General features: G+C 38.0%; 1 protein-coding gene and 1 long non-coding RNA gene across 21 annotated transcripts in view; one reads left to right on the top strand and one right to left on the bottom strand.

Annotated features, from left to right (window-relative positions):
• The window catches only part of nfasca (neurofascin homolog (chicken) a), a 103,903-nt gene that overhangs the window by 35,436 nt on the left and 53,289 nt on the right, over nt 1-15,178 (bottom strand). For 17 of the 20 annotated variants that reach the window (XR_013284764.1, XR_013284765.1, XM_077530707.1 and 14 more), the window contains 16 exons: nt 13,849-13,960; nt 12,154-12,338; nt 11,931-12,062; nt 11,608-11,751; nt 10,804-10,915; nt 10,536-10,702; nt 9,825-9,972; nt 8,748-8,872; nt 6,326-6,370; nt 5,891-5,992; nt 3,283-3,480; nt 3,007-3,077; nt 1,722-1,944; nt 1,308-1,423; nt 1,009-1,219; nt 595-717 (listed from right to left, as the gene is read on the bottom strand). Coding sequence is in view for 18 of the 20 variants with exons in the window: in XM_077530707.1 (XP_077386833.1) it covers nt 595-717; nt 1,009-1,219; nt 1,308-1,423; nt 1,722-1,944; nt 3,007-3,077; nt 3,283-3,480; nt 5,891-5,992; nt 6,326-6,370; nt 8,748-8,872; nt 9,825-9,972; nt 10,536-10,702; nt 10,804-10,915; nt 11,608-11,751; nt 11,931-12,062; nt 12,154-12,338; nt 13,849-13,960 (2,214 nt within the window). In the remaining 2 variants the exon portion in view is untranslated. The remainder of the gene's footprint in view (nt 1-594; nt 718-1,008; nt 1,220-1,307; nt 1,424-1,721; nt 1,945-3,006; nt 3,078-3,282; nt 3,481-5,890; nt 5,993-6,325; nt 6,371-8,747; nt 8,873-9,824; nt 9,973-10,535; nt 10,703-10,803; nt 10,916-11,607; nt 11,752-11,930; nt 12,063-12,153; nt 12,339-13,848; nt 13,961-15,178) is intronic. The other 3 variants (XM_077530711.1, XM_077530717.1, XM_077530720.1) reach the window with 1 other exon arrangement.
• LOC144024437 (uncharacterized) lies at nt 10,355-11,756 on the top strand. Its single transcript, XR_013284767.1, has 3 exons — nt 10,355-10,451; nt 10,522-10,659; nt 11,601-11,756. It is a non-coding gene; the product is annotated as an uncharacterized LOC144024437 (long non-coding RNA).

Raw genomic sequence — 15,178 nt, 5'->3', positions numbered from 1 at the left:
ATAATAGTTAAAAACTTGATTCCTAACTCCATACTTCCAAAAGGCACTGGACAAATGTACATTGTGGAACACGTAAGAAAGGGAAACTGGTATTTATAGCTTTAACAGAGTAAGGCATTGTGAAAGTCAACTTCATATTCCCGTGTGAGTGTTTGACATCATGTATGTGTAGTGTTTTCACTGCATTGATGACTCACATGTCCAAAACCATACAACAGAAACAGCAATGGAGGAAGGAGACAGAGTTGATGGAAATACAGTTACTATTTTGAATTTGTGTCAGCTAAAAGTAAACTTGTTTAGTTTTGTTGGATGAAACGTTACGAACATAATAGACCATGCAAAACTTTTTTTTTAAACATATTTTTGCATGATTTTTATCTTTTGTGCCCCAATGTGAGCAGAGATGAGATGATGAGATGCCCTAGCAGCTCTAGTTATTGTTCATCTGACGGGGTAGCAACAATTTTGTCCATGTGTGTACATAATGAAAAAGTTGTTTTACACATTCATTCTGATTTCAAATGTGCAAATAAAACAAACAAACTTTATATTGACAAGTAAAACTTAAATATGAAAAGTAAGGTGCTAAACCTGTTTGGTATTTAAGCTGGTATCCAATCAAAAGACCATTTGGCTCCAGAGGTTTGTCCCATTCCAGGTGAATGGAATCAAAACCTCTTCGCTTGATCCTGAAAAAACTGGGAGCATCGGGCACTGCAAAGTCACAAACATCAACGAAAAAAAAAAAAAAGACATTGAAAAGGTTATGAAACTACAGTACTTCGTTACCACTATATATTTTGCTAAAAGTATGTCAACAATTAAATGCATTCAGTGTTTACTTTAAATGTTAGACAGTACATTTTTTTTTTTTTAATTGGTACTGTTTGTACATGGCTTGCTTGTCCAGTGACTGAAAGCTATGTAATACTGTAATGTGATGATTTACAAATAAAAGTCCAGATAAAAATGATTTCGACTTTATTGTACATTCTAATTCATTACCTCCTTCTTTTGTGCTGAATTCAACAGTGTTGCTAGGTGGACCCTCGTAACGATTGTTGGCTACAACCATAAACATCTTGTACCGTGAAAAGGGCACCAGGTCACTGAGTATGGCAGACGGCTCAGCCATGGTGGTGTAGAAACCTTTGGTCTTGTTCTCCTTACGAAACAGTAGACCAGGGACATGACTGGCCTCACGCCAGTAGTATAGCTAGCAGGGACGAGATGCAGAGAACAGGGGGATTTAAAAGGAACTTAAACAGAACTGTCCGATCTCATTGAATTGGTGCTATACTCACTCTGTACTCTTTGAATTCTCCCCGGACTGAGTCCTGGCTCACAGGCTTCCAGTGGATGTTTCCTTTGGTACTGTCCACCTTTGAAATGCGCAGCTCGGTTGGGGCGCTGGTAGGTTCTGCAGATACAAAAAGGTAACACAAAGAATGAAAGACCTAAATTGTTTTTTTTTTGTTTTTAATTCACAATAGTTAACATCTTTTTGGTTATAGCATTGTAGCTAAGTTACTCCTGGCTTGAATATTAAACTTTAACATTAAGCACTTCTCAGAAACATACACGTTAAATCATAACAAATGGTAGACGAATATACATATATACAGTAGTATTAAATAAAGCATGAGGTCTACAGAAAGGTTTTAAAGCAACCCGATTGTGGAAAACTCAAAGTTGGGACTTCGGGTGCATCAACTTACTGTCTTCTCCTGAATATCCAATTACCACATTAGACTCTGGTCCTGCTCCAAGCTCATTCCTTGCCTGGATTTTAATCTCATATGGTACATAGGTTTCGGTGTTGTGGACGACATGTTTGGTCCCTGTTATGGTCACATTATTCCACTCCCCACCAGAATCTTTCTGCCTCCACCACACACTGTAGTGCAGATTAGGGGCATTTTTCTCCAGATCAAGCAGCGGCTGAAGAAATAAACGTGAATGGAAGGTTAATATTTTTAAGATATGGGTATCAATAATCATTGTTGGACTAGCTACTTGAAAAATGACTGTCTGTCTGTCTGTCTGTCTGACCGTCCGTCCGTCCGTCCGTCAACAATTAAATTAACTAATAATTGTTCAAAGCTGCTCAATGTAGAAATTTGCCCATAAATACCGAGAGAATAATCTTTTACGAACTAGTTCAAAATTCAACTCACAATTTTTAAAATGAACTAGACAATTAAATTAACTAATAATTGTTCAAAGCTGCTCAATGTAGAAATTTGCCCATAAATACCGAGAGAATAATCTTTTACGAACTAGTTCAAAATTCAACTCACAATTTTTAAAATGAACTAGTTCAGTTCATAGTACATAATTGAAACTTTCCAAACTAAATTCATCAGTCCATAAATTAACTTGTTCATAGTTCTTCTCCTCCACCGATGGGCGATTATGGAAAAAGTAATACTGATTATTTTAATTGAGATTAAATTCATAATTAATAAAAATCATTGTTCAATGTTTTCAAAACTTAGACACCTTTAGATGTTGACAAGGTTTTTTTGTTTTTTTTTGCAATGTAAACACTTAAAGTGTTAGGTGAGAAATCGATAAGTAACATGAATTTGGTAAGTCATGGCCCTGGGGAGACACGCCTCTATCTCATTTGTGTCTTTCCTCCCCTGCGTTTTCACGCAATAAATTCCTTGGCATCTACTTATACATGCTCGGTACTTAACGTCAAATATAAGAGCTTCATTTAAGTTCATTTCAGGTTTATAATTGCCTGGGAATAGGTAACTTATTTGGAGGCTACCACTCTATGTGAACACAAAAGTAGCTGAAATACGTAAACAGTATTTGATGTTGAAAGCCACAATGTTACGACCATGTTACAGAAAAATATCATCACCGAGTAAAACTGATACTTACAATGTACAAATTATGTGGGGGGATATTGTAACAGTATACAGGATCTGATTGTAATGGTTCACGAATCACACAGGATATATTGTTAATGTCTATAATCACATAACTTACCTCCCAAGTGATCTCCATGTTGTCTTTCTCTGAGCCCCAGCCTCGGAGGCCTCTGGGTATGACATCAGGTGCTTTATGTGAAAAAACAAACAAAAAAACAAACAAACAAAAAAAACAATCTCCTTACCATTAAACAATAACACATATTTATAGCAGGTAGAAGGTGATCTGAGAACCTGTTGGTCTCTTGGTGAATATACAGTGACGTTTTAGCTTGCTGTTACATTTTTAAGACAAACTTTTCAAAGGCCGATTAGCAAGTAGGATGCTACTCACCAGCGCTACTGGTTTGGTATTTTGGTGAGGGTTGGCTCGCTGCACTCTGGCCCACTGCATTAATGGCGATAACTCTGAACTGGTAGTTGACATAAGGAGCGAGCTGCAGAATGACAGAGTTGAGGTCCCCAGGATAGGTGGCCAGGTCCTGCCATCTACCTGGCTCCCAGCGGTCCTCCTCAAACTGGACCAAAAACTCTAAAGGAGCAAAACAAAAAATTCAACTCAGTGAAGATATGTTAGTTCGTCATTACAGCTGCCAACTGTGAAACCGTAAGGACAAGAGCTATTGCTCTTATGTTGGGGAAGGGTGGCTGAGAGATGAATCAAAGTAATGAGAGTCAAGTCTGGGTACACAGTAAATTCTGTAGAGTAAATTTGACTCTATTTCGAGTACATTTGCCTCTATTTAGAGAGGGGCCAAATAGACTCAGTTTTAGAGTAGGCTTAAGATCTACACTAGGAAGAGAGTAAAATACAAATAAAAAAAATGGGGAAAAAATAAAAGCGACTTAAGGGTTGAGGAACGAACTCACAACCTTCAGCTTGGGAGACTGCCTCACTACCACCTGAGCTATGCTACTGTTTGCTTTTCTCCAAGAGACATTGTTTTTTGGTCTCTTGGAGTTATGACGATTCCATGGAATCATGGAGTCACCTGCAGCTGACACTAGCGATATACTAAGAGAAAGCAGGAGCTGCGTGGCTCAGGGAATACATCCTTTCATGGCCTACGTCACGATGACGTCACGGTGTTTACTGGAGACAAAAACAATTTGCTGCTGGAGGCAAGAGAAGTGTAGCTAGAAGTAAACAGTGCTGGTTGTCTCTAGAAAATGTCGTCTTGTTGTGTTTTTGGTTGCAAAAAAAAATTGAAATTCTTTCGCAACCCAGCCTCTGCCAGTCAGAGTAATCGGAGACGGCTGTGGTTAAACGTGATTAGGTGAAAGGACTGGACTGAGACTATCATCAACAATGCTCGTGTTTGCAGCTAACACTTCATATCAGATTCAGCCTGGACAATGATATGGGCTAGAATTAGTTGTCCATCCATCCATCCATTTTCTTGGCCGCTTATTCCTCACAAGGGTCGCGGGGGGTGCTGGCGCCTATCTCAGCTGGCTCTGGGCAGTAGGCGGGGGACACTCTGGACTGGTTGCCAGACAGTCGCAGGGCACACAGAGACGAACAACCATCCACACTCACAAGCACACCTAGGGACAATTCGGAGCATCCAATGTCTTTGGAATGTGGGAGGAGACCGGAGTACCCGGAGAAGACCCACGCAGGCATGGGGAGAACATGCAAATTTGACATGTGCATTCAACATGTGAAATTTTATCATCTCTGCTGACTTTTATTATTTTTATTTGATTTTGTGCGTCCTAGTTTAGTATGGGGGCGGGAACCTATAAGCTTTATGCTTCTTCCTGCCAGCCCTTTTTCTTTTCGGTTATTGTATGTCAAAATTGTATGATGTAATGTTTGATTGTTAACAATGTTGTCCGAAAGGAAAAATGAACAAATAAATCAAATCAATCAAATCAAATCAAATTCCACCCAGGAAGGCCGGAGCCTGGACTCGAACCGGAGTCCTCAGAACTGGGAGGCGGAGCTAGAATTAGTTGTGATTGAAATTACTTAAGTTAGTCATTATTTGTGGGATTCTTTTTACATGCACGGACTTACAAAAAGTCCATGTTTACATGCTACATGCGCGAATGCTAACCGCTAGCTAACCAAAACGTTAGCTGTATGTTTCAGTTTTGTCAAGGCGAAAGCCCCCACAATGGTTCCGATAACCTCTTGTAAAATCTTTGTAGGAGAGGTACATGCCTCGTACATCCTTGTCTTCTGTCGCTGTCGTTGACTTGGCAGCACGACACAAAAGTCCTCACTCAAGTTGTTAAATTCAAAATTTTGAACATGACCATTACAGACATAGTTGTAGGCGCCTATTTATAGGCCCTCAGGTTATCTTTAGTATAAACGCTCGGTAGATGTAAATGTCCAGCCATTGCATGGTAGGTAGTCCTGTTAAATCGTCTATCCAGTGTGTGAGTGCGTAGGGGTCTGTAAATATTGTCCCATCAGTCAGAATTAACTTTTTAAAGTAACATTCACGGTCGTGGGGAGTCAGTTTACTCAAATGGCCATTTTCCGCGTCCATTCCGACGTGAACTTTCTGTGAAAATATGCTGACCGGTGTTAGAACCACACGCCACTGAGGTGTTTTTGCCTCCAGATAAGCCCCACCCTTTAAATTGCCACCTTTTTTATGAACTCTGAAGGGGTCTATAGATCAGTTGTCTCCCAAGCTGAAGGTCGTGATTTCGCTCCCCCCAACCCCAGTCACTTTTATTTTTTACAATTCTTTATTTTGCTCTCTTCTAAGTGTAAATATTACGCTAAAACTGAGTCTATTTGGTCCCACTCTAAATAGAGTCAAATTTACTCTTCAGAATTTACTGGGTTGCACTTTGTGAATGCTTTATAAGCCTCTTGTTTTAAGCTAATTGTACAAAAATTCACTTCACCATTTTGCTAAAACCAGTCATCAGAATGCGTGCGTGCGCGCGCGTGTGCATGTATGATTGTGTATAGTGACCTGTCACAGTGCTTCTGTGGTCATTTCCAGGGATCCAGGTGAGACGAACACTCCGGGCTGCTGGATCTGAAAGCTCTAGATCCATAGGAGGATCTGGGCGGTCTGCAAGGAAACAAGATCTTAAAGAACACCGCATATGTACTTTATGTTTAAACCTATAAGCTGATTTGTGCATATCCTAACAATAATCAAAACAGCTTTGACCTGTCAAACCACTGTACCAATGAACTAGCGAGACACACTGTGCAACTGAACAAGTTGAACAGGAAGGCATGCTAATATAAAAGAAGTACGGAATGCAGTCATTTCAAAATATGTGAATTTTAAGTGATAATTGTAATACATAAGAGGCACATGTGACTCGTGAAGTAGATCAAATAAGGCAAAGCATTAAACGTAAGAAAGGGAAGAAAATCCACCTAAGTTATATGTTACCTGGAGGCAAGGCACTAGAAACTGAGGGGTTGAGGGAGGCTTCTTCTGTAAAACGGGGATCAAGGACCAGGAAATGGGTATAGTGGTTAGAGTTTGCAAATGAGTCTGCTAATCGGAATGTATGGAAGCACAATTGTTATTAACAGAAGTGATTTGGTGCACAGTAAATGGAAATAAGCATTAGTTTGAGACACATTTACATTTGACACATTTGACTTCATGATTTCAAATTAATGCCAGGAATATGACAACAAAACCTTTCATACTTGTGCCCAAACAACCATTAGGGGAGAGCGGGGTAAGTAGTGCCAATTTTTACTTAAAGTGTCTTTTACACAAGGCGATTGCAGGAATGCTTCCAACTAAAATATGTTCATTATAGTTTAGCATGTTGTGCATTCCTGGGAGCAATCACTTTGGCTCTTCAAAAAACTGTCTGAGAAATATAGCTTTAGAAAAAAAAAAAAAAACACCAAATGGCACAACTTGCCCCTAGTGCGGGGTAGGTTGTGCCATTAGTCAGAATTCAGTGGGGTAAATTGTGCCATTGATAACAGAAAAAAAGAAAAGATAATTTTAATCTCAGAAACAATTATGCGATATAAACGACAAATTCAATTCAAAACTTTGATTTGCATTGTTCAGAGGCCTTTTCTTCTTTCATTCTTTTCCTTTTGCTGTTCAGTCTTTTTATCTTCTTTCTTTGTGAGCCTTCTTCAACTCAATATTTTCTCAGGGATGTCAGTGACAATTCTTGTTTTCACTTTTTTAAACAACAACAACAACAACAATTCTTTCTTCCTGTGGATTTCGGCAAGGGAAATTTAACTTCTGAAGACACATAACCCAAGTCAGCAGACTAACAAGATTGGTCACTTGGTGAGTGCTTGGGAGGGTAAGCCTGAGCCTATTTTTTCCTTATCTCTATATTTTTCTAGATTTTTGGTCTTCTCATCTTTCACTGCTCTGTCCAACTCCTCAAGATGAGTTGAAACCCTGTCTTCCTTCTGTGTCTGGTGACATGATGAATTTTGGTCAAAAATGACAGGGATACTTCACTTTTTTAGCCCATTATAGCAATAAAAAGTTATTATTTTGTCTATAATTAATTTGCTACTTTCATTATTTTTCACGTACAATTAGTACCTTTAAAAACACATTTTGCAATTGCTGTCGACTGAAAATGACATCACAAGGGCTCAGTTAACCAACCACAGCTCACCTGTTTTCTAGGTTTAGTCATGTGACATTCACAAGCTGAGCTGTGATTGGTTACCTGAGCCCTTGTGATGTAATTTTCAGTCAACAGCAAGTTGCAAAATGTGTTTTTAAAAGGTACTAATTGTACATGAAAAATAATGGAAATATCAAATTTATTAGAAGCAAAATATTAATGTTTGACTGCCAAAAATGGCTAAATAAGTAAAGTATCCCTTTAAGAAGGGCACATACTTTTAGTGATCAAATGTAAGAATACAGTTTAAAACAACAATAAAATACAATAAAGTAATATAGAGTACATAATTATAATTTAGGGAAAGTTGTGCCTTTGGCACAACTAAACCCAGATCCTTTGGCACAAATTACCCCAAGCCCACCATTTTTGGGAAGGGGGAAAAAAAAAAAAAAAAAAAAAAAGCTTCCTCCAGCTGTTTTGAGCCAGCATCATGCTAACCATATAGACTCTTGATGTAGTTTACAAAAGAACTAAAACGTGTGAACTGTTTTCAATGTTGTCTGTAATTGTTCACATACAGTCATACAAAAAAAAAAAAAAAAAAAAAAAACCTTAATCAAAGAATTTTACTTTGGAGGGCAAAAAAATTTTTTTTGAACTTACATGTGCTTACAACTCAAGCCACGTAAGCCACGTGTCCCCCTTTTTTACCGGATGGGCAAAATGTATTTATCTTCAAAAATATGTGGTCACATGACCAACTATGGTTTTCTAAATAACACGGGTGGAATTACTTGCCCCTTGGCGCAAATTCCCCCACTCTACCCTAAGCAACTGCCCCCATAAACGAATGTAATACAGTATACCTCTTGAAAATATTCCATATTATTCCTGGGAGTAAGTTGCAAACATCAGTGCAAATGTATCAAATGTTTAAAAGCAGGGCTAAGACTCACAACGTTCAATTTTACTACAATACTTACAAAGCACACAAAATATCGTTATCGGATACATGCAAAGTTAAAGGAAAGTTAAAGTACATAGTATGTAATTAGTGTGTACAATACTTGCATCATGCATAACATGCATGCAACAAAGGCTTTGTGTGTGTGTGTGTGTGTGTCTGGTCCATCTATTCTGCATGTAAAGTTTTCCACGTATAATGGATTCCCCGAAAGTGCTGTGACTAAAACTGAAGCTAAATGCTGTCGTTCAACAAGACTGTGTACTGTTATGTGAGTGTACCTAACACAGTGAGACGGGCTGATGCTGAGTCCTGGTCAATCTCTGTTTTAATAGTACACGTGTAAGTTCCTTCATCTCCCTCGTTGATGTTTGGGATGGTCAGTGATTCATCATCTTTCCTCAGCCTGGTCGAAAATGAATGACAATGGATAAGTCTTTATATAGCATGCCATCTTTACTTATGCTTTACTTTTACTCAGTCATAAGTGCATAAAATATTTTAGGAATTTTATTTTTGATACACATTTTGGGGAAAAATTAAGTAGAATACAACAATGGAGTGTGATTGAAAGAGTAAAAATAAGACTTAAATACCACATTTTCTCAAATTGTGGCTATAACAGACTGTTTTCTTGAATTAACCACCAGGTGCATCATCCACCTTTCACCTCAAACGAACTTCCTTGTCATTATGTATCACATCAGACGTCATTTGTAGAAATATAGTTTAATTAATGAATAAATGTCACAATGCTGATACTATATATCATTAGGAAAATAAACCAGTATAATAATATGGTGAGGCAAAGTTCATTGTGGTGGAGTACTGAATAATTTAAAGCTGCCCAATACGGAAAATTGAATTTCGAATCTCTCTTGCCACCTGTGTCCAAAAAATGAAATTGCACACTCCCTTCTCCCCGTACACAATGTACACATGACGTGACATCCACAGACACAGGGAACCCGATTCCAGTCTGAAAACTATTGGCCAGAGGCTTGCAGGAGTAACCATTGTGTGCAGCTAAGGTGTTGATCTGCTAATTAGAAAATGTTTCAGTCATAAATGGTCACATAAAAACACTTTTTGTGCAAAAAGTTACATAGGGCAGCTTTAATGCCAACTACACCTTAAAAAATTAATTTAATCAAAATAATCAGCATTTATTTGTCGTACATATATATATATATATATATATATATATATATATAAACATAAGTAGCAGAAAAAAAATTAAGAAACTTATACAATCATTAGTGACAATTTACATGTTCAAAGGGAGGAGGAAGAAGTTGAAAACCTATCTAGTTCTATATACGGTATATAAAAACATAAAATACTACAAGCCATGGTACCTCCATCCTAGATAGATCGGCTTGTCATCTTTTGTCCAAGTCACAGTGAAAGGCAGACTGGGATCAAGCTTGACTTTACAGTCAAAACGGGCTGTGGAACCTCTGACGGCTGACTGATGTTCGGGGGCACGGACGATACGGCTCGGCTCTAAGGAAGAGTGAATTTCAAGAGGGACACATGCAAACAATTAAGTCAGTCTATAACACTGATTTCATTATAGTGCTCATCCGGATAATCCAGTAGTCCCTGGGAAACTAACTAGGTTAGGGTAACAAAACATAAAAACAAAAGTTTATTAAACTAAAACCTAACTACTCGTTGGCTCGCCGAAAACTAAAGTGTATAAAACAACTTCTGTTTTAATGAATGTGTGTGTGAATTCACCTGCTTATACAGTTGGGTATAAATAAAAGTCCTTTGACTTGACATAATGAACACTGAAATGAAAACAATTTACTGTGTGTCTGTGCAATCTGAATATCAGGGTGGGGCAAAAAATGAGGCACTTAATGACCTTTTCAGAAACAGCACAGAAGGCACAAACTACTTGTTTTACCCAGCAGGGTCGGCTGTTTGGCACAGTGAACGAGTTCACATGTGATTCAATGCAGCAGAAAAACACACAGGTAAAACCTCAGGTTCAGAATGAGCGAAATGAGTTATAAGAACGTGATATCATATCTGAATCCTGCACAGATATTGTGTCTGACCTTTGACCTCCAGGCGGACTTGGTTTTCAGCCATGCCCAGAATGCTGCTGGCCACGCAGGTGTAGGTGCCCTCATCCTCTGCTCTGGCACGTTTGATCTCCAGTGTGCCGTTCACGTAAACACGGTACTGTCCGCCGTCCAAGCCGCTGCCCTGTCCGTTCTTAAACCTGGAATGAAAAGTTAAAAAAAAATTTTTTTAATTTAATTCAGTTCAGATACAATGTGATTTACTTTATTTTATATTATTTTATTTTTTTTACATGCTTACCATCGTAACTCTGGAAAAGGGGAACCGAAGAAGGGACAGTCCAGAAAAGTGCGGTTGTTCTCAATGACTTTTATCAGTTGATTTTTCGGGCCAAGCATCCTTGGACGCATATCTGAATTGACAATGTTTTTTGTTTTTGATTTTTTAATTTCATGTGATAGACAGATAGATAGATAGATAGCTAGATACATAGACAGCTAGCTAGCTAGCTAGATACATAGATAGATAGATAGATAGATAGATAGATACATAGCTAGCTAGCTAGATACATAGATAGATAGATAGACACATAGATAGATAGATAGACACAGATAGATAGATAGATAGATAGATAGATAGATAGATAGATAGATAGATAGATAGATAGATAGATAGATAGATAGATAGATAAACAATCAATCCATCAACATCCATTCATTGTGAAAAGAGTACAGAGACTTAACAGCATTAACATCATCTCAGTGTTTCTTAACCCTGGTCGTCGGGCACACTATCCAGCCTGTTTTCCATGTCTTCCGATTTCTACGCAGGTGAGGATCGTTATCAGGCTTCTCCAGAGCTTGCTAATGAGCTGCCATTGGAATCACCTGCGTTGGAAATAGGGAAACATGGAAAACAGGCTGGATAGTGTGCCCCGAGGACCAGGGTTGAGAAACAGTGTTACATACACACAAGCTTCATATTCATTACTACACAAATTGTTCTGTGCTGACACCAACTGTCAAAGAGTCAATTCATGAGACTCAGTAAACGGCAATTCCTCAGTTTTTAAATTGTATCCCACCCTCTTCTCGTAGGTCTCACCAATGACACTGACGAAGGCATTGGCCAAAAGATAACCGTGCTGGTTTGAGGCATTGCATTGGTAGACTGCACTGCTTCCCATCTGCACTGAGCGGAAGATGATGGTGTCACCCATCAGATGTCGACTCGAATCAGGCAGAGAGCCTTGGAAGAATGTGTGAGGAAAAATATAGAGAACATAAATTATAATTAGTGTTTTAGCTGATTGCATTTAGTGTCAGTGAATTGTGTTGCACAACTAATTAGAAAACCCTTCAAGAAATGTGACCTCAAGTTAGCGTACAATGTAGTGGTTACAAACATGAACTTGAGGCAATACTTACTGTCTATAGGGATGCCATTAACCAGCCATTGGATGCTCGGCTTAGGGTTGCCATTGGCCCGACACACCAGGCGCCCATTCTCTTCTGGAGCAAGCACCAGGTTAGTTGGTTTGTCCAGCCAGTAAGGGGCCGCTGTGGAACGCAGATCACACAAACTCAGTCTCAGGTTGTACTGTATACTGTGGCTAACCAGTCAGAAATCACCTGTCTGTCATGAACTCACCTTTGACTTGAACAAAAATGGAGTGACGTATGCTACCTAAATGATTGTTGGCCATGCATACGTACTCCCCAGCATCCTCCTCTGACACATTGATAATCTTCATCGTCTTGTTGTAATTCTCAAACTTCACTTTCCGTCCTGGCAGATCACCACCCTTCTTAAACCATTTGATAGATGGTGTGGGGCTGCATAAACACATACACACACATCAATACATGTACTGCAAATACTGGAAGTATATTTGTAGTGGTAGGTGAAGACTTATTTATATACAGCAGGGGTGTCCAAACTTTTTCATTTGAGGGCCACATACAGAAAATCAGAAGGACGCAAGGGCCACATAATGTTATGAAAAAAAATTGTGTTGAGTCCTAAAAATTGTACAAATAATTTATTTGGTATTTTGCATATTTAGAAAAATGCTACAGTATATAAACTAATTTATTTGAAATATGGTAGTAGGGTTATTATAGTTTTAACATTTTTCATTTTAGTTTTTATTTCGGTTTGAGTTTTGTTTTTTAAATTTTAGTTAGTGTTAATTAGTTTTCAGGGTGGTTCTGTTAGTTTTTTATTAGTTTTAGTTCTTTAATAAATGCATAGTTTTAGTTTAGTTAGTTTCAGTATTAGTTTTAGCTTCTTTTTTTTTAATTTGTATTACTTGTGCACAATATTTTAAAACACCATGGGCGCGACCTCATTATTCCGGTTTATATCAAAATAAATCTACTAAAAATAACATTTAAAATCATCCCCAAAGACTCATGCATTAAATTAATTACCAAAGACTAAAACAAAGGACATGTTTGCTATAATTATAGTTAGTTTTAATTTAGTTAGTTTTGTAAACATAAAATGTAGTTTCAGTTAGTTTTCTTTTTTTTAAAAGCATCTTCATTTTTATTTTATGTAGTTAATGAAATTGTTTTTTGAATTTTAGTTTTAGTTTTTTCATTAGTTTTAGTCAACTAAAATAACCTTTAATAGCTCCTGTGTTTTTCGACACCCTCCCTTCTTACTTTGACCATCTCCAAACATTTTTGTTTTTATTTTATTTGAACTGAGTCAAATACCATTTTTAGCATATGTCGCGGGCCACTAAAAAAATGGACGGCGGGCCGCAAATGGCCCCCGGGCCGTAGTTTGGATACAACTGATATACAGCATGTGTGTATATATATTTATAAATGTATATAGTATATTTATTTTAGGAAAAAAACAAAAAACAACAATTCATTAATACTTTGTCCAGACAACAGAGCTTGTTATGGTGTGAGCCTACAGTAAAAGACCATTTAATGACTAAAGGCTGTATAGCAACATGCAGAATGTAACCATTCACAAAGATGTCCAATGAAAACTACCACATCTTGATTTTTGTGCTAGTGCAAGCCTCGTTTTGCCTGTTTGAGAAATTGGCTCTACGCCATGCTGGGAGTTCTGGCATCCTTTGATGCACTTGAAGCATCAGACAATTAGGTGGCTGAAATTCAAATAAACATTTCACCTGCTGGAACTACCTCTAACTATTGGAGCAGGTCGTTTAACGCAATTTTGCTGAATTTGATCAAATCACAGGCAGGCAGTTTGCCTATTATGACAATGGTGTGCATCAAACCCTCATTCAATTAATTGAATGCATTATCATTATTAACTTCATCTTTATTCTAATTTTAAAAGTATCTGTGAACTCACAGTCCGGCAGCAATACACTCCAGCATCATTTGCTCATCTCTCAGCACCATTTTGGAGCTCTCACTCCCCACCGGTGAGAGGAAGGTTGGCGTGGACTCGGCTACTTTACGGCCTACAAATGAAGAAAATAGGGGAATGTAAACCTATTCATGATTTAATACAAAAGTATTACAGGTTATTTATAGGATGACACACAACTCTGGAGCTTATTGTTATAGCAACTGCCACCTAAATAGGACGCGATAATTCCTAATAATAATTTCCTAATGGCTGTATTCCATTTCCGCAAGGCATTGACGCTCTCCAGTCTGCTGAGGTCACTGCGGCCAGTAAATGGGTCCGGCACTCTCTGGCTTCTCTCACAGGAAGACATTAGGAGAAGCAGAAACAACAACAACAGGGCCATCGATCTTCCTTGATGTTTGCCAAGGGAACAGAGGTGGCAGAGATTGTCATTAAAGGCTTAAAGAGAACAGCCAGTAAAACCTGTCCTAATCTTTTTTAATATGTAATGACATTAGTGTGGCGTCACAACAAAGAATATTTTAACTCATTCATTTGATATATTTCGGTTTGCTTCTTAAACTTAAAGAACAAGCTGCTTTTTCTGCTTTGCCAAGCCAAGCTTGCAAAAAAAAAAAAAAAAAAAAAGTCTTTCAAAGACAACCTTTGTCCCAAAAAGTTGGCTTTCAAGCTGTCAGGCCTTTTGTAGAAGCTAAACACATTAAGCAATGCCTGACGTGGAGGCAGGGAGACACAGGCCTACAGTATAGTAAGTAGGTAAAATACTGTAGCTGATGCCAGGTTTGCCCAGCAGGTCAAACAACAACAAATGTGCTGTCTTTGTACACAGGCAACAATATCCAAATGTGAGTAGCATTTTAAATAGGTATTTAATATGGCTTTCCAAGTATACAGTACTTCCAAATAGTCATCATGGATTCGATACTAGTTCTTTAAGTAAAATGACGTCTATATTCAATCTGACAGTTAATCATTTGTTTTAACATGAAACTTGCACTACACCCTAAAGGTCTCAAGGGACTAATTAAATATTCCTCTATAATCACAAACATGCGGTCATCAAACTGTCAAAATATTTTAGATGACATAAAACATTAGCAATTCTTGTGACAGTACAAGCATAATTTGTGATCATAAATCATAGTAAACATTAAGCTTAATTCCAGAAGTGGTTTGCAATTTTTTGTGATGCCACCACAGAAATCTACCAGGGTAAATATTAGGAAGACTGGAAATTTTAACATAATGTGGGGTAGTGCTACACACATATCTGTCCTGCCAGCTCGGTACAAGATTGTTAATGAAA

The sequence above is a fragment of the Festucalex cinctus genome, chromosome 8 (assembly GCF_051991245.1).
Source record: "Festucalex cinctus isolate MCC-2025b chromosome 8, RoL_Fcin_1.0, whole genome shotgun sequence".
NCBI lineage: Eukaryota > Metazoa > Chordata > Actinopteri > Syngnathiformes > Syngnathidae > Festucalex > Festucalex cinctus.
This window is presented reverse-complemented; position numbering and strand designations above follow the sequence as displayed.